The sequence below is a fragment of the Syngnathus floridae genome, chromosome 3, assembly GCF_059516105.1.
Source record: "Syngnathus floridae isolate MCC-2025c chromosome 3, RoL_Sflo_1.0, whole genome shotgun sequence".
In the NCBI taxonomy this organism is placed as follows: domain Eukaryota; kingdom Metazoa; phylum Chordata; class Actinopteri; order Syngnathiformes; family Syngnathidae; genus Syngnathus; species Syngnathus floridae.
In genome coordinates this window covers 9,146,800-9,174,293 of record NC_142415.1, presented here as the reverse complement: position 1 = coordinate 9,174,293, position 27,494 = coordinate 9,146,800, and the positions used below count along the sequence as shown (strand labels likewise).

The window sequence follows — 27,494 nt, the reverse complement described above, 5'->3', positions numbered from 1 at the left end:
CTTTGTCTATACAGATATGATAATTAATTAAATGTAGAGTCGTTAAAATGTTACGATACATTATTGTCTGCACAGTAGAGGTTTTGTGATGATGACAGTTTGGGCTGACTGAAATACTATAATTGAACTGATTTGGAAATGTGGACCAAAACAAACTTGAGAAAGTGTCACTGAATAGGTTGAGATGCGTTTTGCACCAATAATATTTCAATATCCAAGATATTAAAAGCCGCAAATGTAATTAAAAATGTGTGTGCGGCTCCATTTTATCATGTGGAACATAACCCTACATTAAGTTTGGCCTACATGTTTGACATTTTTCATATTACTATATTTGCACTCTTAGTGTTCCGTTTTTATTTGTTGTTTTCATTTTTTCCACCGAAACCAATTTCTTTGCTACTGCTGTGAGAGAACCTCCCCACAGGGATCAATAAAATTTCATATTATCTTTTATGAATCTGTGCACAAGGGCAAAACAATGACTAACTTAAAGGGCGTTTACTGTGCAGTGTCATCTCCTGAGTTCTGTGTTGACTCTCGAAAGGAATATCTTTTTGCCTTTGACTTCCAATATTATTGCATCAATATCACTGTGCACAGCGGTTGCACTATAAATGTTTAACATGCTACATAGTGTTTCCCAATGACACAATCAGATTTAGTCCGTGAGTAAAGGCTTTCAAGGTGTATCTCTGCAGCTCAAGCCCAAACTCCAGACGCACGAGCATTCAAATCAAAGATTTTGTCTTTCCGTCAATTCTGCATATCCAGGTCAAAACCATTGTGGAGCAGTCCCGCAAGTAGGTGGCGTCACGGTTCGGTTCCAATAAAACTGCTTACTCGTGCTGTCTTTCAACTCCAAGCCTCAAAGGAATTCTTCTCCAAAAAAATTTGACTGGCTTTGTTGCAGCACTTTGAGGCTATGGACAAGAGGTGAGTTGAATTTGATGATTTTAAATAGGATTCTTTGCTTGCTGTCTTAAAAATGAAACATAAATGAAGGGGTTAAATGATGAGATGTGTGTGGAAATTAAACTTGTTTTAGATGAGACATAAAACGGATGTAGACAATATATGAAGTGTACTAAAATCACTATCAAAGTTAGCCATCAATGATTCAGGCAAAGCTAAATTCTCTCATTTCTTCCTTTTTGTTAATTCCTAACACCCAAGACAAATGTAAACCGAAAAGATTTTCTATTTTCTATATACAACATGAATATATTGTTCCAGTTTTCTCACCATGGAGTGTCTGCATCCAAAATGTCTTCAATTTTGGGTTTGCTGGCTCAGAGGTGTGCGCTGACAGTTTATTTGGGTAGTGATGAATAAGATTTAGCAAAGGCCAGAAGCACAGAAGTGCAGGAGAGTAACACAAATCCCACCAAAAAAGCGGTCACACTGCAGTAGTCTTAAGATGACAGTTTCCAGCTGTCTCCTGTTTACAACTATTGATTATTAGAAGAAACAGATTGGTGGGATACTTCCTCGGGTCCACTGACAGGAACGTCTGTCTCCGCTGTTGCGTGCATTGAAGCGTCTAATGACTTTTAGAGTGAGCTGTGTGGAATTTAATGCATATTTTTCAAAAGATTATGACTGCTGTTATGGAATTATTTAAAGTGTCTCCACAATAATAACAATGTTATAGTGAGATGTGCAGTGCAGGACACCTCATCTCATAACATGGAGTTGTAATCAGATTGAAATGTGGGGTGTGAATTTCATGTACTTTGCATATTTGGGAAGGATCGCAAAACATACATTAGCAACAATTAGCAGAGACCAAATTTGACAATGGGGAAAAGACAACATCACTAATGGGCATCGAGTTTGTGTTGGAAGTTAATATTTTGCTTTCCCTCCACTTCTCTCTCCAATATTGTTTCATCCATTACAATATGAGAAGTAATTCAATGAATGTATTTATCCTCCATGGCTTGAGGCATCATCATTATAAGATCTGAAGCGCAATTGGCTTTTTGGGGAGTGGTGTTGGGGGGGATAGGGTGGGCATGGTGCACATCTTACCATGAAAACATCACACACACAGATAAACCCTCTTCAAACAAAACAACGATAAAAACCCCTTTGGCTTTCCCTGACAAGAATACTTATGAAGGTTTTAAACTGTTAAGCTAGTCTTGTTCAATTCAACTACACAAATGTATTTGGTGACCTAAAAACATTTGCAAATGCACTTACTGGTTTGCTTCAAAGAGAACACAGCCTGAAGATAGTCATCACAAATCTCAAGTCGAATCAACTTGATTTACTGATGCATTCACATTTTTTTTGCTGCTCCTGGTTTTTCCTCCAGAGAGAAGCATGCCTATCCGATAGAAAGTCAAGATCAGACTAAACAATAGAGAGCTGACAGATGGGATTTTTTAGTCAATAGGATGGGTCACAGCTTCATATTTCAACCCCCACACACACACAAAACACCTTCCTGCAATATTGTATTCAGCGATTATCATTGTGGCCCATGAAAGTGGCCCACAAGTGTCAGCTGCCAATGTGTGAACAGCCACTGATGAATGGAGCAGGCCTTCTTGCTCAGCAGGATGCTGGCTGGACTCCTTTCCTAAATACAATCAGAGACAATGCACTAATATATAGTGCAAATTGACAAAGAACAACCTAGCTTATGGATTGTTTGAAATAACAATTTAAATACATAAATAGATAAACGACTGGAATAGCAATCGTTAAAGCAGTAAAGTATCCACAACAGGGAGAATCTATTCTTTGGCATGTGTTGCAGCAGAATTTGTGTGTCTTCGGATGCTGAAGGACACGAAACAATAGTCATTCTTTTTCATACTTTAAAGAAAAAACAAGCAGTATGAGTTGTTGCTTGCTCTGGTAACAGCATGTGAACAATGAAAGAAGTAGTGTGCACTCGTGTATACTTCGAGCAACACATTGGACCGGTGTTCTTATGTATAATGTTTGTTTTGGGTTTTTTTGGCTGCAGGATAATGTGTGCGACACAGCAAGCTGATGTGCCTAAAATAACAATTGCCACAGACCCTGCTCGTAAACATCCCAAAGATGTGTGTTGACAGACTCTTTGTCACATGGGGATTTGCCTTACAAATGGAAACAGTGCTTTTAATATATTCTCTTCTTGTGTTGCATGTCTAATATGCTCACAAATGACCCAATCATAATTTGTAGTTTAGACAATGAGAATATAGCAAGGTTCAATGTGTTTTTTTTAAATGATAATTTATCTGATATATAATTCAGTTATTCCAGAGAACACAAGAAAAGCATTTACAATTGATTGCTAATTGTCTATGTATTCATGTTATTGGACAAATCACAGAGCTCCATTTGGCACTGGAGTACGGTCACACATTTTAAAAAGCTACCCTTTTGTTTAAACATTTAAAACGAGTGGTGAAAAATGAAATAACCATCGGGGAGCTGACAGCTAATCTCCACATGCTCCATTAACTGCAATGAATGAGGGAAAAACTTATGTGAGAGCCCAAAGTGCAGCTCAATGTTTAATGACATCTAGATTAGCTTAGTCCACTCTGAAGTCCTGATGAATGTGTATATCAAGTTCAGAAAAATATGCAATGTCCAAGAAGGAAAAACAGTTTTTGGTTGTGTGCTAGGTCAAAATTGCATTTTAAGATCTTCCATCACCCATCTGTCCATCCATCCATCCGTCCGTCCATCTGTCCATCCATCCATCCATCCTTCATCCATCCATATTCTATTCCACTTATCCTCACTTCAGTTTTGGGTGGCCTTATCCTAGCTGACAATGGGTGGGGTACACCCCGAACCAAACTTGATGTGTCTGTATACACTGGAAAATAAACAATGGATAAACAAAGCAATCCATCATTCCGTCTAATATTTTAGCTTTAAGTGAGGTGAATAATTCATTGAGTACACGATGAAATTTTGAACGGGAAGTAAACTAATATCTTAAGGTGAAACAAGCCAGTTATTTCAATGGGTCCCAAGCTGAAATATTTAAATTGGCTTTATGACATCCCCAAACAAAATGTCATGAATATATCTGTCACATTTGAAAAAGACAACCTAGAAATGGCTGTATTTGTTTTCATACAGACGAAATCACTCTATATGATTTTACAGTGTTTTAATCTGTGGGGGGAAAATGCAAATATTTATTGGTCGTCTTCTTTCAGCGCACTTTTATATGCTATAGGATGCGTTATGGTTAAGGTGGACTAAGGACGGTTCATTTTGTTTTGAACACAATGTCAGCTAATTAGTTTGTGATTTTAAAATGAACAATAAACGAGAGTTTATAAAGGAATGGTCAAAGTGTGTTTAAAGCACTATTATTTACTAAGTCAACATTCTATGTGGGTAAATTGAAGCACGGTGGGATGAGGGGTTGGCCCGGCCTGCCTCGCTTTTAAGTGGTTGCGGAATCCCACACTTTCAGGTTAAATTTAAATGGGTTGTTTGTAATAAAGCAAATTTGTCACTCTTCATTTCAGATTAACCATTTGAAATTAGATTAATAAATCTTAAATTTGGGTATGATGTTGCTTTCAATTTAGATCACTTATGACAGAAAAATCTGAGCTCACCATTTCAGTAGCCAAACTCTCAAGATAGACTGAAAATCACAACTGTTGGCTGACTATTCATGCCTAACGTTTGTGTTGGAATTGTTCCAGTTAAGTCTTGTAGGCAGCACTAATTTGCATTTCATTTTGTTTTCCTTCTGTGACTTCATTATGACAGCAGTCTGTGGATTGCAAAGGATGAAACAATGCTAACAACAAAGGAAGTGTGGAAATTTCCCAGAATAAGGTCCTGTTTAAAGAACCAGATGAATGCATTTTTTGCAGCAATGCAGATTTTTAGATGCCATTCTCACAAAAGTGATATTGTACTGTATTATGTATTGAAAGAGAAGAAATCACCACTGAACATGGCAAAAACTAAAGAGATCATTTTGAACGACAGGCAGGACAGAGCAAACCCGGCCCCGCTCTACACAAACAGAGACTGTGCAAATGTATTTTTTGCATTATACAAACCTTATTCATGCATTTTTGATACATTCTATTGCATACTAAAATATAAATATTGTTTTATATAAAGGCACTAAGGAGGGGCAGGCTCAGATTTTGTTGTGTTGGGAATTCTCTTTTAAGCAAAACAATATTCAGTGATTTATAATCAAAATAGAAATGAGAAAATAGCTTGAGGAAACGCCACTGCCTCAATCTGTTTGTCTGTTGGATTCTCTGTGCAGCTGTTGAGCCAAATATCATACTAATTGTTTCTTGTAATGTCAAATGGCCTGTTATGTCATCCATCATTGTTTCAGAGAGACAAAGATTAATATGATCAATGTAGAGGCGACAAAAAAAACAAAAAAAAAAACGGTCAAACAGTCAGGATGTAATATAGTGATGGACAGGAATGATGATTCTAGACCCACAAAAATAGATGGGGAGACAGGAGGCAGGCGATCATCATCACACAGCTTTTTGCAAATGTTCGCATTTTCTCCTGCATGTTAAAAATGTTCTTGAGAAGAAGTTTTGAATTAAAATAAAATACAATCATTTTACTTGGGAGGATGGCCCAAAACCTCCATGGATTTTAAATGGAGGGATTTCTCAAGATATGAGTGCACACAATAGGCCACATAAAGTACCATTTGGTCATCATTTTATGAAGATTACGAGTTTAAAATGACCAGAGTTTGAGATATGTGGTAGCTAGTGGATGCTTATCTGCCTTTACGCAGCATAGGCAGTAAAAATGTCCATCTGGTATGCGATACAAGATCAGCTTAAGTTACTTAAGCAAGAATACTCAGTTTTACCAACTTTGAGTCCTGACGATATTAGCCGTAAAACCAAGATGTCGCCAAAGCATGATTTTTATACGAGTTTTTCAGAACGTAACATAATTAGTTCCCTCAAAAATTCTGCAGATAGGTGAATCCATACGGAGTAAACCGTGAATGTGCATAATAACGATTTTAAACGGCAGAAAATTGAGAGCAGGAACATGCTAAACAGACCTTTAACAGAAAATCTCATTTAAAAAAAGACTGTAATCATATTCTGTGTCTCACTTCGGTATTCAGTAATTATGATTTGATTAACTCAATTTCATATTGCATTTTTTGGTTTGTTTTTTTTGTTTTGACTGCTTCATTCAACAAAGTCTATGCAGCATTGTGACTTTGTGTGAAGGCTGGCGGCGCTTGCCACTAGGAGTTAATGAGGTCAGCACCCAGTTACATCACTGCATGGCACTCAACCTGATAAATCTGCCCTGGGAGGAAATTGGTCCAGTTGACTGGGAATGTGCGTACATTCGGTATCATGTGACGATGCCTAAAGCGAGATTTTACACAGTATATTTTGCCACGTCCATGTGAATATTCTCGTTTTATACCATGCACTTGCTCTAAATCTGTATGAGCAAATCACTTGACAAATATTACTGTTCTGCGAAATTTCAGCTTCTACATTTACTTTTGATCCAAGCAGAACTCTGACAATGCAGCACAACGGAGAAACAAATTGGCACTGCAAATGGTCCTCAATGTCACTGGGTTGGCATTAATGAGCCCGCTCGGGCAAATAGATAACCGTCTACAGCCTGATTGAAGCTATATCCACATTAGTGATGACTGCTGCATCCTCAGATGCATCTCAATTGATGACGCGCCCCTAACCCATTTCCAAATGAGCGTTTGGCAAGATCCTCCTTGTCAAGGCAGATAGGATGGCCATGCAGTCCAGGGTACAAATAGTGAGGGTGCTAACCCACAAACAGAATGAAAATGACCCAGAGAGACGCTCAGCGGGACGGAGATAGATGGAAGCATCACGCTGCTTTACTTCATGTCGTTTCTTTTTACAATGATGACGGTACGATGAATCACCCGGTGACCTACATGGAAGTGACCTGGCTGAGTGAATCAGATGGATATCTTTTATTACTGTGCTATCTCCTTGTAGAATTTATTGTTTGGTGGCAGATCGGAACCCTTGAGGTTTATCTAGTCATTCGTCCGTCCGTCAATCTGCTCATACATCCGTCCTTCTATTCTTGTCAGGAAAAAAAACACATTTGTCTTCCCTCATCTAAATCAACCCAAAAGTTACAAATAACAATCAAGAAATGAAATAAGTAATATTATAAAATATGTCAAATTTCCTAAAAATCTACCGTCTCCTGTATATATTTGAGTTTAGTTTGATATTTGAAGCAAACTAGAATGCATCCAACCTTTTCCTATTGTATTCCTCTCTAGAGCTTATTCCAGCTAGCGTTGCGTGCCCCGAACAAGTTGCCAGCCAATTCCAGGCTAAGTGGGATATTTGAATTCATGATGTTGGTCTGCAACAACAAATTGAACCCAAATATCAAATAAGTCAAGTGTAACATATAAGATATAATCACTGTTCTGCAGATTTGAAAGCATCGCAAGAAAAAAAAAAAACACATCACTTGACTTGTTGGTTGTCAGTTCATATTGTTTTTCAGCTTAGACCATTGAGGAAGGCACGCTAAGCTTCACCCGCAGGATCTGAGCAGCACGTTCTCATTTCAGGACCAATGAATTATCATAATGAGCCGACTGTGGTTGTTGATGTGTATGTATGTCAAACATGCTGTAGCAAACCACCCCCGGGCACACACTGCACGTCTTCGTGTGAGTCCGAGTTACCGTTGACTGAATGGCCTTCCATAATGTGCACTCCTAGAAAGTCATTTGGTGGTTCAACGTAGGGGAGAAGACTGAACTCAACAGTAGTGTACTGCATGAAATACAAACCCAAATTCCAATGAAGTTGGGACACTGGGAACTACGATAAGGACACGAATCGTTAAAGCTTGGCAGGGGCAATCCTTTCCTGTCCTCGTTTGATATGTTGAGATGCTCAACAGTCCGCGATCTCCGCCATGGTCATATTTTGCACATTTTAGAATAGAATAGAATAGAATAGAATAGAATAGAATAGAATAGAATAGAATAGAATAGAATAGAATAGAATAGAATAGAATAGAATGCTCTTTATTGTCATTTTACAACTTAGTTGTACAATGAAATTCAGAGAGCTGCTCCCTTCCTAGTGCAAACATTACAAAATTTAAAAAAAGTATAAAAGGAAGTCTGAGAATAAAAGTGAAAGATCTTATTTACAGTATAGCTATTAGTCTAAGAATAAAGGTTAAAAATCTTATTTAGAGTATGTAAATATTTCAAATATATGTAATATTTAATATAAATAAATAATATATAAACATTTAATATAAATATATAAATAATATATAAAATATGTAATATTTCAAGACAAGAGGAGACATCAAGGTCTGAACTGCTGGTATCCGTTCACTACAAAGCCACACATTTGTCACACGTGCAGAATATGGCTTGGAATTGTTTATCTGAAATAAGCAGTGATTTTGGTGAAAAAGATGTGCGCAATCATACGTTGCTCCCAAATCCCTACGTACCTTTCAGCATTAATGATGCCTTTACAGATGCGCAAGTTGGGCACAGAGACACCCCCATTCCATCACAGATGCTGACTTTTAAACTTTGGCTGATAACAATCCAGATTGTCCTTTTCCTCTTAGGCCCAGAGGACATGCCATTCATAATTTTCAAAAACAATTTGAAATATGGACCTTCCAGTGAAGCATCTGAGATAAACTCCGGCACAGATAAGCCTGCGGCGTTTGTGCATGTTGCTGATATATGGCTATCATTGCTTTGCATGGTCTGGTTAAACTTGCATTTGTATAGAGAGCGACAAACTGTGTTAACTGACAATGGTTTCCTGATGAGTTCCTGAGTTTTTTAATAAAGTACTGATTGGAGGTCACGGGCATTCAATGGTGATTTTTAGCCTTAGCGCTTATGTGCAGAGATTTATCCAGATTCTCTGAATTTGTTGATGATATTATGGATAGATGATGAAATCCTTTAATTCCTTTCAATTGTATCTTCAGTGTTGTTTTTAACTGTCTGACTTTTTTTCACAAAGTGGTGAACCTCAGCCCATCTTTACTCGGAAACGAACAAACCTTTTGAGGATGCCCATTCATAACGCTCACCACCTTTCATTTAACCTGTGGAATATTCGATTTTTTTTTTTTTTGTTTCTTTTTTTTTTATTTTTACCTTCTTCAACTTTCCCAGTCTCTTGTCACCATTGTGACAACTTTTCAAATTTAAAATAAGAGAATATTTGCAAAAAAACAATCATTTTCATCAGTTTGAATTCAAAATTTCTGATCTTTCTCCGCGCAGCAACAATTTCGTACATCATATGTGGCAGACCCGTCCCAGAACAGAGTTGCTGCACAACACAATGCATCAGTTACGTAATGCAATGGGACCGTTGAGGCCCACCAGTTTATTTTCTCCCAGAGGACAAGCAAGACAAATTCATATTGACCTTTGAAAACGATACGCTTAATACTATGTGTCACCGCCAGCTCCATCGTCGTCAAAAGAACTAAGTCAAAATGCAGTTAAGGGAATTCAGAACACACGCCGTCAGTGATACAAACTAAATGCAAAAGGCAGCTTGACTAAGGCAGCCTTGGCACATCTTCTGATCCTTGCTCACTTCCGTGTGCTGGTGATTTCATTCAACCATTGGCATGTTGATCTGACAAACTGTGTGTCAAGAGAAATGAATCATAAAGAAAGCACTAGTAGAGGGAAAGACCTACAGTTTGCATGTGTGCTAGAGGTGCCAATGACGACAAATATATTTGCGATATTTTGACGACCAGTTTTGATTGTCTGCCTTACACCCGTTGCCGTCTGGGATAGGCTTCGGCACTCCCCCGCGACCCTGAACTTTTTTTTGTGGGAAAATACATGAACTTCTATCAAATGTGAAATTATACAACAAAGTAAATATTTGCTCAACTGTCTTTTTCTGAAAACATGTCATTTTGCACTTCCACCCTACTGCTATCTAACATCGGTGTTAATTTTTGAAATACAGTAATTGCGATCTGCAGAGAGTTTCGTATCGTCATCACTGTCAAGTTGTCCTGATTTTCCCCAGTTCTTTGCCCCAATTTGAAAAAGGGCCTCGGTCCTTAAAACGACTCAGATCTTCCTCTTTTCCTTTGTCTTTTTGTATTTTATTGCAAGGTTAATTAAAAGGTGATTAGGTTGATAACCTTAAACAAAGAAAACATTGCATTATTTTATATTGGACTAAGTTCTGTAATTTCATACATATACCAGGAAAATATGAAGCATAGGTAACTAAGTGAAAGTAAATAAGGAACATAACTGAGTGTTTAAACATAAGCATATGCCAAACATAAATATCCACTTTGCCTTTGTGAATACATCAAATTGATTGAGCCACTCAAAGTTCAGATAAACACAGCTTGTAGCTCACAACAAACATTTCATCAAACAAAGCATTAACCAAACAACCAAGTCAATTTCCTACCAGTTGCTGACCAGGAACTAAGGAGTATCTTTGGGTTTTCTTCTTTGCTTTCCCTGTTTAAGCTTTTCTATTTTCATTAACACTTATATGTTCCTCAAGCTCACATGCTGGTCTGCAGGCAATAAGGCCATCCCTGGCATCTGACAGAAAGTTTGGTGAATTGTGATATGGCTGTTTTTTCTCTGCCCCCTGCAGGCCTGGAAGGTGACGAGTGGATAATTTGACTGAATGATCTTTGCCTCTGCCAATTGACGTGACAATTACACACCTGATCATTATCTCTACACTTTTTGGTTGATTAAAACAAAGTAGGGAGTGTCTTGATAGTGTCATGGGTCATTGGTGTGTAGCGTTAAACAGTCATGTGGAAAGTCGATGTTGCTACTTTGCTCAAATGTGTTCATCCAAATAGAAGATCCCCTCATCTAATTAGGCCTACATCTTCCCTTCAGATTCCTTATAATGCGAAGCCGTGCGTGCGTGCACATGGTATAGTGCATTTGGATGCATTTCGCTGACCCAAGTGTTTGGCTATCAAGCTTGTTGACCCTCCCAGTGTCAAATGCGTGAGAAAATAGACTCACAAGATACACGCTATAAGACAGCGAGGCTTCCAGAGGCCATTGCTTCAACATGCAATTGCGGGTGCCACAGACAGCAACTTGATGCCCACATGACAAACAGCAGTTGGCTTGCACGCTACCAACTTATACCAATGATGTCTCTAATGCACACAACCCCTTTACATCCAAATATCCTCCTTAGATTACCCCATTCACACATACGCACACACGCACAGCCAAGCTCCAGGGCAACTCTGGGTGATCAACAACTATAGTTTATTTAATTTACTTTACAAATTATAAAACAATGTCACATTGTCTCATAAGACATTGCCTAATCGAGGGAAAAGGCAAGCCAAAGGGAAATGGAGCATTAACAGCATTTCCAAATATTCTAAAATAGTTTCCAAATATGACATTTACTTAATTTGTAGATTTGAATGACTGATAATTAGTGCAATTGAATCAGACAGTGTGAAGGAGTAGGAATCAGACATACTTATGCCTTGGGGTCTCTCGTCCAATGTAATACTAAAAATGTCATAAACCCCAACACAATTACTGCCTTCAAAATAGAAAATATTATTATTATTTTATTTATTTATTATTATTATTATTAATATTATTATTGCAATATTGTGGTACATTCAGTGTTTTTTGTTTTAGTGCTGCTCAGTTTCAAGTCAGTTAGGAAAGTAAACATCTGTGCTCTATCTGTATGAATACAATACACACACAAAACAGCAGGCTGTCTCTGGATCACTATATTAAACAGAAATAGTGTGTTGTGGATGTGATAAATGTTCAATACGTCAATCAGTTTTCTCCAGATGATGAAAAAATTCACCTACTGCTCAAAGTCCCCATTATATGACACAGTCATTGCAGCTAATTGTCAGCTTTGAGATATTACACATTTGTCAAATCAAATGCCAGCCAAAAACTTGTTCATATAATACATTTTTTTAATGAAGAGTTAATGACTATAGGGATCTCTAATCAAATCAGAAATATTGACCTTCAGTTTTTTTTTGATCACCTAAATGACTTGCACTTGCAGTAATGAAAGCTTTAAAGGCATGGAGTCGGCACAAAGAAGCCGTTTAATTCAAGCCCTGCCACTATTATCGTACGTTTTAAACAACCCACAGATGTAATTAGACCGGCTGGTCAAGCATGCAAATTTGTTGCTGTCTTCTGTAAGAAATGTCTTGTTTTTTGCAGAATACTAATTGCATATAGTTTATTTATAGTTGTACCGTTATTACTTTGCTGGGGACTGGTCCAGCATGTACATTTACTTTTCAAATGCCATTTCCTGCAAAAAATATACATGATATATACAATGTGCAAAAATATACACTTGTGTGGAGTAACTATCACTATGATGAGACCCACAATAATTGAATACCTGTAGGTTTGGCAGAAACTTTTCTAGATGAGTGCTTCACTTCATTGGATTGATTGGTATCATCAGACGACATGTGCTGTCATTTAAAACCATGAAAATAAAGAACAAAAAAATCCATCAGCTCCAAGATGAAGACAAATTATAGTGAAGTGATTGTCTTTCCTACAGACAAAAAAGTTACCTTGGACCATCTGCTCAGGCCGTCTTTAGAAAGTCCGACACACCTCAAGACTCAGAATCCCGTGCATCCTCCTGAATTGGATATGACCCGAAAGGGGATGGAGGGCCAGATGTTGGGCGCTACGCTTCAGGGAGCTGGCGAATGCTGAAGTGAGCCTGACAGAACAAGTGAGTGACAAACTGCACGATGTGCATACAGAAGGATAAGAGGGTCCTGTCAGCACACTGGAGCCGATAAAGTTGCTCTTCTTCAGCGCGTGCATATCCAACGACTCGCAGGTCTTCAAGCCAAGAGGTAGCTCAGGGACAGGTTTTAATACACAGCCTGAATGTTTTTTTTGGCTCACACGTTAGGGAATGCAGATTTAAATATTATGTCACTGCTCAAAAAGCAAAATACAATACAGCCAGAAATCCACTTACAGGTTAAACAAGAGAGAAGAAAATATTCTGTGGAGCTTCTGCTGCTAAATGAGTCATGGAAGATGTGTGATGGAAGCTGCATTAATCATGCTCTAGTAATTCATATCTGCATGTTATGGCTTTTAGCAAACCAATGCAAATATTTAGAGGAAAAACCGTGCATTGAGACATCAATTAAGCTCGGATTTGTGCACAGGTGTGCAGTCATGTTTTGCAAATGGCAAGAAGCTCTTTGACAGCCAAGGAATTCATTTCATGGGTTATTTTTTTTTCTTCATGCAGTATTATATTAATTTCAATTTTATCGGTGGCCCTTGACAGCCAAGACAGAACAGCCTTTTCCCCCTCATGTTATTGAGACGGATAGACCAAGAGTCTTGCTGCCATCTACAGACACATGATTACATTCGTTGGTCCTCTGCTCAGTTATACATGAAGTCACACAGTGAATCAGAATGAGACATCTGCACTAAGAGCAGCGATGAAAGAGCGAATGAAGCGCCGCATGCACAAAATGAGTTCTCACCAGCTTGCTTTCAACTGTAACATCGCCAGAGTTGATGGAGTGAAAATCACAGCAACCAGAGACCATAAAATATTTGGCACAAAACAATTCTTTCTCTTTTATGTTATAAGAACTTTCTCACTCTCAAGATGGATACACAAATCGTCAAACTAGTGAAATGTGAACAACCCCTGGGGATCCGCGGTGTTCCAGTCGTCCATTGCAGATGGAACAACACAACTTTGTGGGAATATTTCTCAATGTAAGGTCAGAGGTCACCAATGTTGCATTAACGTGGATAAGGTTATCGACCTTGCCGTGTGCAGTCACGCCTGAACGTAAACAAGCCTTAACCACAACGTCTGAAGCACCCAAAATGTTTGGCTTGATTACATTTGCATGATTATACTAAATGACCAGGATTGAGATTTCCGTTAGTGTTCGAAATTAGAAAGGCTGGGGGACATAATCAACCATTTATTGTGTCTAGGAACATCTAGACAATGAGCACGTTCCAAATTTCATTGGGCGTTGTTTAGACAGAAGATAAATGCTACGAAGCAGATAAAAAACAATGTTCATGATCCCACACTGCCAGGGTTAAAGTTCAATATCATGCCAGTAATAGCATCAAGGCTAAGCTACTTTGGGTTTTCTTTGCCCATGGGTCAGAAGAGACACAAATTCACTTGTTTGCCTGTCACAAAGAAACACAAAGATTCCTGCTGTTCATTCAGCATGCAGGCAAGCAGAAATCCAATCAGCTTCCAGGAAAATCAAGTGCAGAGAGGAGGTGAAGGGTGTAAAAGGGTTCTCTATCTGAAAATAGCATACAACTCTCTTCTACGGAAGATGATGTGCTGCGAACAGACAACCGCATTGGCACGAGTGGAAAGGTACTTTAAAAATGTCAGAGGCCGGCATTATTAACGTTTGTGTTAGCTCGTGTGTTGGCTGTCACGGCAAACAAGATAGCCTACAAACAGGCAGTGTCCTGCACGCCTGCCTCGTGAGATAGACGAAGGAGAGTTATGGCTTTCATCAGCAGGGAGCATTACTTGGGGAACACTTGTTGTTCACAGGCCTTTATTTGAAGCCGGAATTAGACAACAAGTGAAGTCAAAGGGAGGGCAGAAAACCTGTGTTCCACAGAGGTCTTGTTGGAAGTGCTCTGATAAAATTGCCATGTGTTGAAGTACTTTCACTGCAACGAGCACATTAACTGCTACCTCCCCACCATGAATAGAAAAACACCTGCTCATTTTGTAAAAAGACGACTGCTGTTTCACAGGGTGTGCTGAATGTAAACTGCACAGAGAATTGGGATTTTCGTGTGTTTAATTGCCCCATTGTTGCGGGGAGAAATTTGCACAGGAACTAATATTTGACTTCATTTGTATTTTTCAAACATCGCAGCAGAAACCAATTATTGCACTGTAGCACATGGTGTAATATGATTTCCAACAGGGTGGCAATAAAGCACAAGCTGAATTTCAGACAAGCAAAAACTCATTCATATCAAAGGCTATTCAAATCAATTTATCACGATGGTATGTACCCATTTTAACATCATTTTCAATGTGCAAAGGTCTGTTTCTTTCCTGCTTATATTAGGAACTGGAGCTATTGAAGGGAGGTAATCCTGAATAGCCTCTGGGTGTTTTTGCACATACACACCAGCTGTTGAGTTGATGGAAATGCGGTGGGTGCCGCCTCCCTGTGTTGGCACTCAAGCACTGCTGCCGCCGCAGTAACATTGCTGACAAACAATCAGCATTACAACAGGTCATAAAACTAGTGTTAGGGTTTCAAAGTAGGGTTTAAAATTAGAGTTGGGGTTTTAAAGTAGGGTTTCAAGCTAGGGTTAGGGTTTCAAAGTAGGGTTAAGGTTAGGGCTAGGGTTAGGGGTTCGGGTTTCAAAGTAGTTTTAAAACTAGGGTTTGGGTTTCAAAGTAGGGTTTAAAACTAGGGTTAGGGTTTCAACATAGGATTTAAACTAGAGTTAGGGTTTCATAGTAAGGTTTAAAACGAGGGTTAGGGTTAGGGTCAGTTGTCGGAGAAATGTTTCACCAGTGGAACTGACGGCACCGCAGCACAGCGACATTAGGGAATTGATCAATACACTAATGCACCTGTAAGCCTGTGACAAGCACGGAGGGACCACTGCTTACAGGTAAGCAGGTCTATGGCATTTTGGAAATTTTTGTTTAGTTTTGCTAAGGGGGTGGCCTGACCTGAACACTGACATGTGAAGGTCATTGTTGGACTGCACAACATGTTTTTTTTAGATGGATAATATTGGCCGCCCTGTCCCAAAAATTGCTGCTAATTTCTGACCTGGTGAAAAAAAAAAACACAGTAGAAACAGTTTTTGATTTTGATGGCTATTTATTAAACGCAAATTCGTGCCTGATTAGTTTGCCAAGATGCTTTTGAGGAACAAGATTACTGATGCAAAAGAATGTCAGTACCTGATTCTGCACACTGTCAAACTGTAATATTGATCATATGAAAAGTAAACAAAATCTTAACTTAAAAAGATCATCTATATACAGCATTGATTTGTCTGATTATTTGGTAAAGCAGTAGATGCGCACAGAGGTCATTCAGAGTCTATTTTTGGCATCAGTGGTAGAAAAAAAATACAGTCAAATATAAAATGTCAATGTTGATAGGCAAAACACATTACAATATCAAGTCAGCTTTGCACGTAAGACGAGATATAAATAGTTCAAATCCTGGCACTATTGTGTGATTACAAAGATGGTGCACTTATGCTGGTGAGAAAGGTGCAGTCATTGTACCATCAGTCTGGCAGATAAAGTGTCCTTGCCAACACGCTGGGGGGATAAGAGTCTGATCTAACAGTGGCACGTTGCTATGTGAAGACACATTAGGCAATAAAAGCTCAACTACAGTTATAGCTCACATTCACAAAGTATAAAAAAAAACAACAGTGGTACGACTTAGGGTTGGTCATTTATAAGGTTCCCCCCCCCCCTCCATGGAAGACAAATGTATGAGTGGTTACTTCACTGGTTTCTTTGATATCAATTGATTGTGAATATATTGATTAAAAAGGAAAATCAAGATGTATGAGTGGTTAGTTAACATGCAAACAAGTGGGCTTGTTAAAATGTGTAGCTGGTGTTGCTGGGAATACAAGAAATTCTGTTACCGGGGTATAGCCCACAAATCAAGTTGCCAAACCTGCATGACATAACATCATATTGTACCTTGAATTTCCACAGAGGGCTAAATAAAATATTCAGAGGCAAAAATGCCAACAGTTTTTCCTCAGTGCTGTGATCTTGAGACTCTAATTTGAATGCCTAATTATTTATTGTATAACCATAATTGTTTTTCCTCCCCGACCACTTAAAAAAACTCAGATAGATCAATTAATCCATCACCTCCCTCCACAAGAAAAGTGATGAGTTTTGAGCATATCGACGAGGTGACTTCATGCATCTCCTTTTTGTCTTCAGTATGGCTCCGACTTGAGACGGTGGTATAGGCAGCATGTAAACACCATTCCGATAATCTGAATGTTGTATGGAGATGCAAAAAAATAATATAAAAGATTCATGATTTTGGTGTTTGAAAAAGGGACATTTTTGCTTACCTGTACACAGGCAATCCCAACACCCACTGCTCCAATGATCTTGAGGTGGTCCTGAATAAATTTCTCCAGTTTTGAGATACAGCCACCCTAAAGAAAAAACAAAAAGTCCTCATGCTGTGATGTGTGAGCGCAATCACATACTATTTTTATTATTTGGATCATTAATGGCAGCGGGATCACCAGCGTCTGGCAGAGACTCACCTCAACCTTGTAGATGTTGGACGGGTGCCCCCCACGTCCACACAGCAAGGATGGAGTCTTACAGCAGCTGTCAGGCACCACCCTGCCGTCTCCGTCGTGGGAGCGGATCCAGACACTCCTCTCCCAGTCGGATGAATTGTCGCTCCCGCAGCACTTGAACTGATGGGGGAGACAGACGCAGAATACATAATCGTACATTAGGAGAGAAAATGAAAAAATATAGATAGCTTTGACTTCTGATAGCCATAGATCACAAATGATGCTCCATAAACCATCTAAAAGAGTGAACTGCTACCATCCAAACCTTCAAATGATGGAATACTGCTTGGCCTCAAAACCTACACTAAACTTCATGACCAATGATCCAATAAACGCATCTATCTAGCTTGACATTTTCTAGAATTAGACCAATAACTGTAAAGACGCGGCCCTCTGAATTATAATAATTGGTTGTAAGAAAAAAATGAAAGGACTATTTTACAAACGTTTAATGCCAAAATGTCTTAACCGTAATGTTTCCCATTGATCACATACAGTTCAGTTCACCATTTCTAACCAATGTATGTAGAAATGTTGGTACAATACCAATAATTCCAAAAAGCTGACATCCACTTTCTTATAAGTGTCGTGTAAAATGATCTTATGGTTTGTGCTCACACTTGAGCGACATGTATGGAACTAGTTACCTCCTGTTGCAGTTTATCCACAGCAATGGTAACGTGCTCATGAGTCTTCTGTTCATACTTCTGGACCATGGTCTCCTTCAGGTTCTGTTTCAGCTCCTCATTTAACTGGCCACAGACACAGATAAATGCACACGCAATTCACAATGTGGCCACACAATTCATCACAGTCCAGCACAGACCACGGCTGGTAATAAATGAGTTGCAACTCTTAATTTTGGCACGGATTAGATTAATATGCTGTCTTCGTGATACACGTTGTCGACTAATACGTTGAGGAAGTGTGTGTGTGTGTGTGTGTGTGTGTGTGTGTGTGTGTGTGTGTGTGTGTGTGTGTGTGTGTGTGTGTGTGTGTGTGTGTGTGTGTGTGTGTGGTTGGGGGGGCGGTCTTATGTGTTTTATTCTCAAGAATGCTCAATGGCGGAGCAGGGATGTCTGGAGGGACTCAGTTTCTATGGCAACAAGCCAGTGGGGAAACCACTGTAAATCAAAGCTTGACAGAAATATCAAGGGAATGAATGATGGGAGGAAATGTAGAGGACAGAGAGATTAGAGAGGGAGGAGGAAAAGGAAGGGACTGGCGGTTCAGCACCTGTATGCACTTGAGGAAGTGAAGTGAAAAGAACAATTTACGAGTCGACACGCCTCATTTGACTTGCCTTGATTGTTTATCTCTGTCGTGTTGGCATTTTACCCAAGTGTAATTCAAGTTTATTTGACGTGTAAATAATAAATAACAAAACTGAAACAAGGAGGAGAGAAAAGTAGCAAACTGACTTTTATTTGGGCCAGTTACTCCCTAAGCTGCAGCAAGCAGGTCATTGTCATATGGACTCATTTATTGGCGCCAGCCACAATATTAATTAGTGTATTTGGTTCTTATTGAAAACACACAAGGTAAAACAGAAAGTGTGTCTTGTACAATGTCCAACTCGGTCTCTCAACTTACCAGACAGTGATTAAAAGGCCTACGTGTGAAATGAGGACCTAGAGGAGCATTGATGAGTCTAACAATGCCTCACTGTGGCCCACCATTCAATCCAAATGTAAGAGGAGACGATGCACTCTGAGCTGAGTGCATCGTGCCCCCTTAAGAAATCAACATTGTTCTTGGTAGATGGTAATACCAGAATACTTCTAAATAACTTGATCTCCAGTGCACAAACACCAGGTGCTATCTTTCTCCTATTGCTTGTTCCAATAGTAGGTGCTGACCTCTGGTGTTGCATGCTGTGCAATGCAACGCAAAGCAACAAATAGCTTCCGAGGGGGAAAAAAAAAGCATTGCAATACGTCTTTGTGACTTTGACTTTGATATACGTTTTTTTTAATCTTATATATGATGTCACAAAATGTGCATTACTTAATGTGAATGAATTTTCAATTAAGAGTATAGGCACGTTTTTTACCATGTATTTGTTTTTTTCAGATTGAAAGTGCAAGGCCAATAACATGAAGCATCTTCACCAGGATAAGATCAAGTGCAGCTATGAATTGGAAAAGAGACCAGAAATAAAGCTCGAGCCATCGCCCACATGCACCTACGTTGTTTCATTCTTCTATATAGAAGCACTATGACAATGATGGATGGTGGTGAGTAAACCGACGCCTGTGTGCAGGCATGTGTGTGTTATGCAAAGCAGCAATACTTCCAAAGCGACGAAGTGCTAAAAGACATTACGTGTCTGTAGATAGCACAATAATGAATGTCAAGTATCACAAAGCTTTTTCTCTAAGCAGCATCAAAGAACGGGTCTCATTTGAAATTTAATTTAAAAATAATCAAAACTATGAACAATTATTTCAGTAGAAAATAAAAGTTACTTAACTTCAGAGTACAATGCAAGTAAAGCTGAGTTTTTGGAACATAAAATGATCAATTTAATTCTTGCTACACTACTTTTGTTGCTGTGATAAAAAATTATATTACCTATTTTACTCAATAAAACACCCCTTTGTTATTTTCTACAAATAATCATATAAATAAGATGAGAAGTGGAAGGCAAAACGACTGGACAATGCTGTGTCGTTTGCCAAATGAGCCTTACAGACTGAGTGATTTAGAAAAGATTTTTCATGGGAGCTTTTAACAGCCTCACTAGTTTTCATGGATGAGGATTGATTTAGCTCAGGTAAGAGTCGTAAAAAGTAAATAAAGAAGACAAAGCACTTGGCAGACCAAGAACTTGGCAGACAATTTGTGTATTATAAGCAAGAAATTTATAATGAGCAGTACGGTTTTAAACAGTGGGGCCTTTAGACTTGTCAGGCTGGGATGCTGGTGGAAAAACTATTGTGTAATTTAATGCAATTCGAATGCAAAATGGGAAAGTTATGTTTCAAATTTCAAACAGCAAATAAGCACAGTAGTCTGTTCAACATTCAGTGGCAAAGGTAATACTGGATTCTCTTTTTTGCAAAAAAAAGTGAATACAATCAATATTATTCTGGGAAATTTCCTGAATAATTGATGAAATAATCAAGAGAATAATCAGTCAATAATAAAAAGATTTGTTAGTGACAGCCCTACAGCAAACCCCAAAGGATGAGAAGAAAAACAACAACACATGTAATAATAAGGTCATGCTCACTTTGCCTCGCAGTACGTTAATCCTGGAAGGTGCTTTTTAAAATAATGAAAAAGATTTTAGCGTAGCCTACCTGCCGATAGTAGATATAAGCCAGGACACCAGCAAGGATCTCCAACAGGAAAATACACAGCAGCAGGACAAAATACTGGAGACAGATACAAATGATATATTTGTAACCACAACAATGGATATTCAGAGAAAATAGTAATGCTACAAATAGAACTATGATATGACTCGGTTTAGAACATACAGTATATAGGGCAGTGCTGTGCAATGGTCAAATTATTACTTTTTATGCATTATTTTCTCACAAAAATGAGTTTGACACCCATGTGATTAGTGAACAGGCCCATGGCAATCGAGAGGAGGATTGATCAGAATTAAAAGACCTTGACCGAGAGTACCGTATTTTCCGCACGATAAGGCACACCTAAAAACCTCCAATTTTCTCAAAAACCGACAGTGCGCCTTATAATCAGGTGCGCCTTATATATGAACCAATATTGAGCCACTACAGCAGCAGTGTCCAAAGTCCGACCCGCGGGCCAAATGTATATATCTTATATATGGACAAAGTTTTAAAATGGGCCATTCATTGAAGGTGCGCCTTTTAATCCGGTGCGCCTTATATATATGGACAAAGTTTTAAAATGATACATTCATTGAAGGTGCGCCTTATAATCCGGTGCACCTTATAGTGCGGAAAACACAGTAGTGTATGATTTAATAGTTGCGCTCTTTAGGTCTCAGAATTCTGAGCAATTTGGGATGCAATTTGTAAACTGACTACAACACAGACCATGAAAACCAAAATGTGCCACAACTTCTCAAATGACTTCGATATTAATCGAAAAAGAAATGTACCATACCGCAACAGTCTAGCTATCTGAAAAGAACATTCTGCAATCGACCCATGAGACAAGGACAAAAATTAAAACATATCGCTCCAGCGCGATAGACCCACACCAAGTGTGACGGAAAAATGATTGTTGGCTGCAGCAGTGTCCTACTCCCGAGAAGTGCTCATGATCATCCAGCAGGCATCTTAAGGTTACACTGTAATTACTGCCAACATGACTCAGCGGGCTGATTCACAGGGCTGAACTTCAACTTTCTTACCATCTGTGTCTGACTTTTCCTCCTCATCTTGGTGAGACTTAAGCAGATACAGCTGGACATTGGGTTTGGTTTATTTGCCTGTTTCGACTGCTACCCAGTAAAGTGACAACCTGTGATGTTTACATAGCAGAAGCGTCTATCTGCACTGCTGCTAAGGCAGCGCATAGTGCCAGCAAACACAGGAGTCCCATGAATCAGCCTCTTTCCTCCCTTATGTTTGCCCTCTTTAACGATCTCGATAGCATCTCTCCTTGGCGACACGTTCATTCCGTCACTGTGATTCATCGGCCTAATCTTAGCTTTTCAGGAAGCACGGGGCATTTGAAAATACACAAGATACACACTCACACAGCCCGACACTTGTTTTCAATCACATAATCACAACATCTTAGAGAACTTATTTCACACCCCTACAGTTATGTTTTCTCCAAATTGAAAATCCATTTTGGGGTAGCCTTTTAACTCTGTCAGCGAAGAGAGAGATTCCCAATTTGTTTAGGCTGCTTAAAAAAAGCACAAGAGATCGTGTAATTTGTACACATTTTTAGATGCACATATTGGTGGATATTTGAAGTGCTTATGCCATGTTTTTATAGAAGATTCCACAAAGATTGCAGCCACTTGTCATGTTGCTATTTATAATCTTCTAATGTCACACAAAACAAAAACCTTTATGAGGTGTCTCCACTATTTCCCATGTAGTGGTTCTGCGATCGTTTCGGTTGCAGTGTCTCTGCCAGTCTCTTACCACTCGCAGCAGCCTCCTCTGCTCCTTGAAGGTGGCACAGCATCCCAGAACGCCTGTTACCATGACAATGGCTCCAGCGAGGACCAGTATGTAGGCAGAGGCGGCATATGTCATGGAGGGGAGAAGGCTGATGTAGTCGCTCTTTTCAAACAAAGTCCAAACACCCACACCCATCACAACGCCCCCAGCGAGCTAAGAGAAGAACACAACATGAGTCAGCTCTCGAGAGGAGGAGGCGTCGCAAATGAATGAGCGTGAACTGACATACGAGAGGATTCATGTCAACACACATCCTATGCTGAGGAATTACAGTTATTGAAGTGATGGACAGTCACAGTTACTGTGAGAGATAGCTCGTGGGAGCTTTCACCTGCATTGATTTTCATCTTTAACAAATAGATAAAATTGGTTTTGATCAAATGGGTTGAGATAACCTGTGGGTACAATTACAGGGTTCCAAAACTATTTGTGCAACTATTACTATTCGTGCATTATACATCTTGATGTATTTGAAATTGTGTATTTGAATATCAGACAAACGTTCATTCAGATCATGGGTGAATATTTATAAAAGGTTAAGCTCATTACACAGATTAATTTAAGGAAAATACTTTTTACCTAATTTCTAGTCAAAATAACTATTTCAATTATTTATTTTGTAAATTGCTTTGATTTTGAATTTGCGGTTTTCATTAGCTGTAAGCTACTATTTAAAATAATATAAAACAAAATCATGTCATGTTTCACTCTCTGTATATAGTGAATGTATGTGCACTAATTTGTACACTTGACTTAAAAGGTTTAGATACATTAAATGACCGGTCCAGGCTGTCAGAGTGCAGTACATTCTCACAAAAAAAAAAAAAAAACCATTAAAGTCTGTACAGCATTGGTTTCACAGCTAGGTGACAGCAACAGAAGCTCAAGTGCATTCACAAGAGGGCCAATTGTATGGGCAAACGCCTTTAAAATAATAACAAGTCTTTTGCAACATACTCCTCAAATATGTTGCAAAGAATAAGTGAATAATGTATTATAAAACATTATTATTATTAACATACACAAATATCTAATTGAGAACCTTGAAATAAAGTGTACAGCACCACCAAGTGGTAAGAAGAGGTAGTACTTGAGGCATTGGTTGGTCTCAAATCTTTGCCGAGATGTCAGTTAAAAGTTAAAGTTAAAGTCCCAATGATTGTCACACAGTTATTGTACAGAACTTTGTCAGATAAACAGTTTATAGTGAAACTTTCCCTCTGCATTTAGAAACAATTTATTCAGTTTGTGATGACATGCAAAAGAAACTTTTTTTAAAAGTTCTGGCATGCCAAATTAGACAGTTTAACAGACTGTAAAGTCAATAAGACAAGATTTAACTTTTTTTTTTTATTTTTTTTTTAACCAAAGTCAAATGATGTATCACCTTAAATTCGCCTGTGTTTTCAATACATTACAGTTAATCATAATCATATGTGAAAGGCGCCAGGAAATTATTAGCACAATATGTAGTACTAGGTTGGACAACATGTAAAAAATTGGCTACAAATCACTGGTCAAAATAAAACAATTGCGCAATCCATGTTGGTGAATGTATTTATGCAGCTTTGTATGAACATATTGCATTAATATTTATTGTATGGAGACTTACCCAAAAGAGGACATTGAATGTGATCAGTAGGTATTTCAGGCAGATGGTTCCACATGTTTCTTTCTTCTCTTCATTTACACCCATTCTGAACAATGAACAAAACACACGATAAATGAAGACGTTATGCACCTTAAGTTTGTTTATAAAGACCTCTGGAACATTAGCTGTGAAAAAGAATGACTAAGTATAACAACTCTACCTGAATTTAATTACCATATAGTATAATGTAAATATATCATGCTTAATGTCTTTTAATAGACTGCAACTTTTTCATTTTAATATTGTTTTGAAAAACGAACAAAACAGAAAGCAAGACTTAAATTCAAGCTTAATACATTAACCATAATGAGATGTTGCACGGCTACAGCAATTTGTGGGCGAGGAATATTAGATATGTAGTGACTCAGTCGCAGCTATTGCTTTATTGTACAGAGAGAGATCCATGAGTAAGCAAGCATTAGGTACAAGCTGAGAGTCATGGGGCTTTTTCCATAAATTTTGCAACCACTGTTTGTATAGCATGTGAATAATGTCTGACAATTCATGTCTTGAGAATTTCATTATGACATACAGGAGACCTTTGGAATGGCACAGTCTGAATTATGAAGCCAAATCACAGAAGAACTCTCCCCATTTGCTAACATCCTTTTGAAGCTCACTCCACCTTGCCGATTTGCTAGTCACGCTCGGACTTGCCCCGCTCCAGATGACTCCTATTGACTCTCTTCCCTTCCCTCATTCGACAAATAGTGATCCCTTAATTTCAATTTAGAGAGAACACTTTAGTGAATCTGTTGACCATCTGCTGGTCACAGACCTGACACTCTTAGCATGTGCCTGGGAATTAAATGCAAACAAAAGCTATTGATTGTTGTGTTGTTATTGCAGTTGTTTTGTGCTAAAGAAAATACGGGTTGGTACAGAAAGCAATATCATTTGTTTGTGATTATCAGAAACTTTGGAAAAATGTATTTCCTGTGGAAAGTTTTTATTTAACTTTCTTAAATAGAGCCTGGGAGCTACACTTCTAAGATTAAAAAAAGAAAAAAAATAATGTAAATCTGAAAGGTTTATTGGTTTAATTTAATAAACATGCTATAGGGATTTCAACACTGTTAATATTGTTATTATTTTTTTGTACATATTTTCCTTTTTGCTACAAACAATTATTGTCAAAATATATTGGTTACTAGTCTCCTTCAAAAACAACATTAAATATAAGTTAATCAAACACATGGAACGAGTTGAAGAGTCTTGACACTGCTTTGAATTGGATAAGCAGCCAGTATATCAAAGTTATATTTCTTATTAGACAGCTGTATTGTGTCCATCCCACATCCTTGTCTCAATCTCAATAAATCCTATAGACTCCACACACTCGAAATTAGAAGAAAAACCAAAAGTTGGACTCAGATGACAACATAAAATTAAGTTAAATAATTAAAATTAATAAATAAAATTCTCCATCAATTGCATGTTTTTGAATATAAATGTAGCATGCAGCATGATGTGCACGATAAGATGCTGGAAGAAACATCCAGCTGAGCAAAGTTAAGTTCAGTTTTGAAAGAAAAGAAAAAAGACCTGTCATCTACTGTAAATATTCATCTACACAGCATTGTATTGAGCATCTTCATAAATGTAGAATGTTTTGATGCAGTTATTGTACCTGTATTGACATCAGATTTGAAGTCTAGATGTGCGTATCTTTTTAAAAGTGCTCTTATATAAATGCGATATACTCCTCTGAGAACATCTGGGTTGTTTCCTGTGGATTACTTGGGTGGTTTTTTTTTTCTTTCTTTCTTGTTTTTATCATATCCAATATAATTTGAGCCTCACCTGAACGTCCCCAAGATCGTTCAGCGGTAGTCATGACGTCACTATGGGGCCTTATCCCTAGTTTATAATCGTTTGAACGTGCAATGAATGAAGTTGACTAATGACTAGATATTGGCTGTAGTTTGGTTTATAACAATAAAAGTCAAAGAATCTTAGCTGAAAACGCAAATGAGGGTGCATCACGAAGCTAACCAGTCGTGTTGCGATATTTAGGGCTAAAACTGTGTTTTTATTTTTCATATTAGTAAGATCAACTTCACCGGGGTAGCAAACATAAATGCTTATTAAATGTTTTCGACATTACATGTCAGTCATCAGAGGTCGAAAAGACGGTATTCCTGCAGAGGTTGGAAGTAGCCCGTGTGAGGTAAAACCGAGTCATCCCCGCGTTCACTTACCTGTTATTTGCGATTACAGTCTTGACAAAAGATTGAAATGGACACAGGAATTCTAAACGTTGCTTGATTATTCTTTTTTTCTTTTCTTTCTCACTTAGCCCTTATGGTTTCCAAGACGAGTGAGCGAAAACTATCCCACGATTGCGACCCAGACAAGCTCCACCCCAGGACACCTTCCGGGAGAGCGTGCGTCTTTTTCCTGTCCGGAGGCCACATACAGAATAATGTTGGCCTCATACCAAACCAGCGATCGCAAACAACTTCAATAATTATGTTGTTACTTTTTGATACATTGAAAGCATTCATTTTGTGAGTACAGGAGAACCCACCCAAAATGCACGATAAGAATTTATTAATACACGACAAGCAGCGCTTTATTCATATTCATTTCACACTTTCATCTACTAACCATACTTTTAATGTTGCTTTGATTGAACCCAGGCAGAAGGTGTTCTGAAGTTGTATGGACGCATTGATACTGTACCATGTTGTTGTTTTGCTTCAACTACAACCTTTTTTTTCCCTTAGTATTTATTTTTGTGGTCATAGTATTGAGTTGTGTGGGAATGCTCTGCATCATGCATGACGTCTAAATTAGGTCTATACGAGACCAGACGTCTAATAGACGTCTATGGCTGACAGGGTGCTTTTCAAACTTAAACGACCCATGCAGAATTGTGTGTAACAAACCTTATTGACCACTGGATGGCAATGGTTTTCTTCAATCTGTACGCTCCCATTCGAGTCATTCTGAATTTGGTCACCCATCGGCGCTAACAGGTGGCCCCTAAACAAACCACAGGAGGAGCCCGTGGGCCTGTTTCCAAATATTGTTCGGCCTTGTGGGACATAGTGATTTCCTAGAAATTTTGTAAAAGTGATGTGAAAATGAAAACAAATTTGCAGAAATAAAGTGTTGAATGTTTCCCACCTTTTTAAAACATTGCTGCTTGAATCAGTACTGATTTGTTGAGAACAAACAAACACACACACACATGCAGACACACTTCTTTCTAAAATGACAATGATAAACAGAATACTTTGAATGATAATTTGAGTATTTTTACATTTAAAATTGAGCATTT

At 38.4% G+C, this 27,494-nt stretch overlaps 1 protein-coding gene and 1 long non-coding RNA gene across 2 annotated transcripts; one reads left to right on the top strand and one right to left on the bottom strand.

Annotated features, from left to right (window-relative positions):
- The first annotated feature begins 838 nt into the window (after positions 1–838).
- LOC148400373 (uncharacterized) lies at positions 839–27,332 on the top strand. The gene is made up of 4 exons (XR_015857636.1): positions 839–936; positions 12,612–12,791; positions 19,490–19,653; positions 26,508–27,332. It is a non-coding gene; the product is annotated as an uncharacterized LOC148400373 (long non-coding RNA).
- Positions 15,920–26,593, bottom strand: cd151l (CD151 antigen, like). Its single transcript, XM_088371663.1, has 8 exons — positions 26,410–26,593; positions 24,170–24,254; positions 22,519–22,710; positions 20,722–20,796; positions 18,064–18,168; positions 17,378–17,536; positions 17,177–17,263; positions 15,920–17,095 (listed from the first exon to the last, which is right to left on the bottom strand). The coding sequence occupies exons 2-8, from the start codon at positions 24,251–24,253 to the stop codon at positions 17,036–17,038; spliced, it is 762 nt and encodes a 253-aa protein (XP_088227789.1). The 5' UTR covers position 24,254; positions 26,410–26,593; the 3' UTR covers positions 15,920–17,035.
- Positions 27,333–27,494: the final 162 nt, after the last annotated feature.

What these genes read in the sequence shown, in the direction of transcription:
- cd151l (XM_088371663.1), bottom strand. Translation starts at nt 24,253, where the DNA reads ATGGGTGTAAATGAAGAGAAGAAAGAAACATGTGGAACCATCTGCCTG. An exon ending in CATTCAATGTCCTCTTTTGG is followed by an intron (nt 22,711 to 24,169) that starts GTAAGTCTCCAT and finishes TTCTTCTCTTAG; the next exon opens with CTCGCTGGGGGCGTTGTGAT. An exon ending in AGAGGAGGCTGCTGCGAGTG is followed by an intron (nt 20,797 to 22,518) that starts GTAAGAGACTGG and finishes ATCTGTCTCCAG; the next exon opens with TATTTTGTCCTGCTGCTGTG.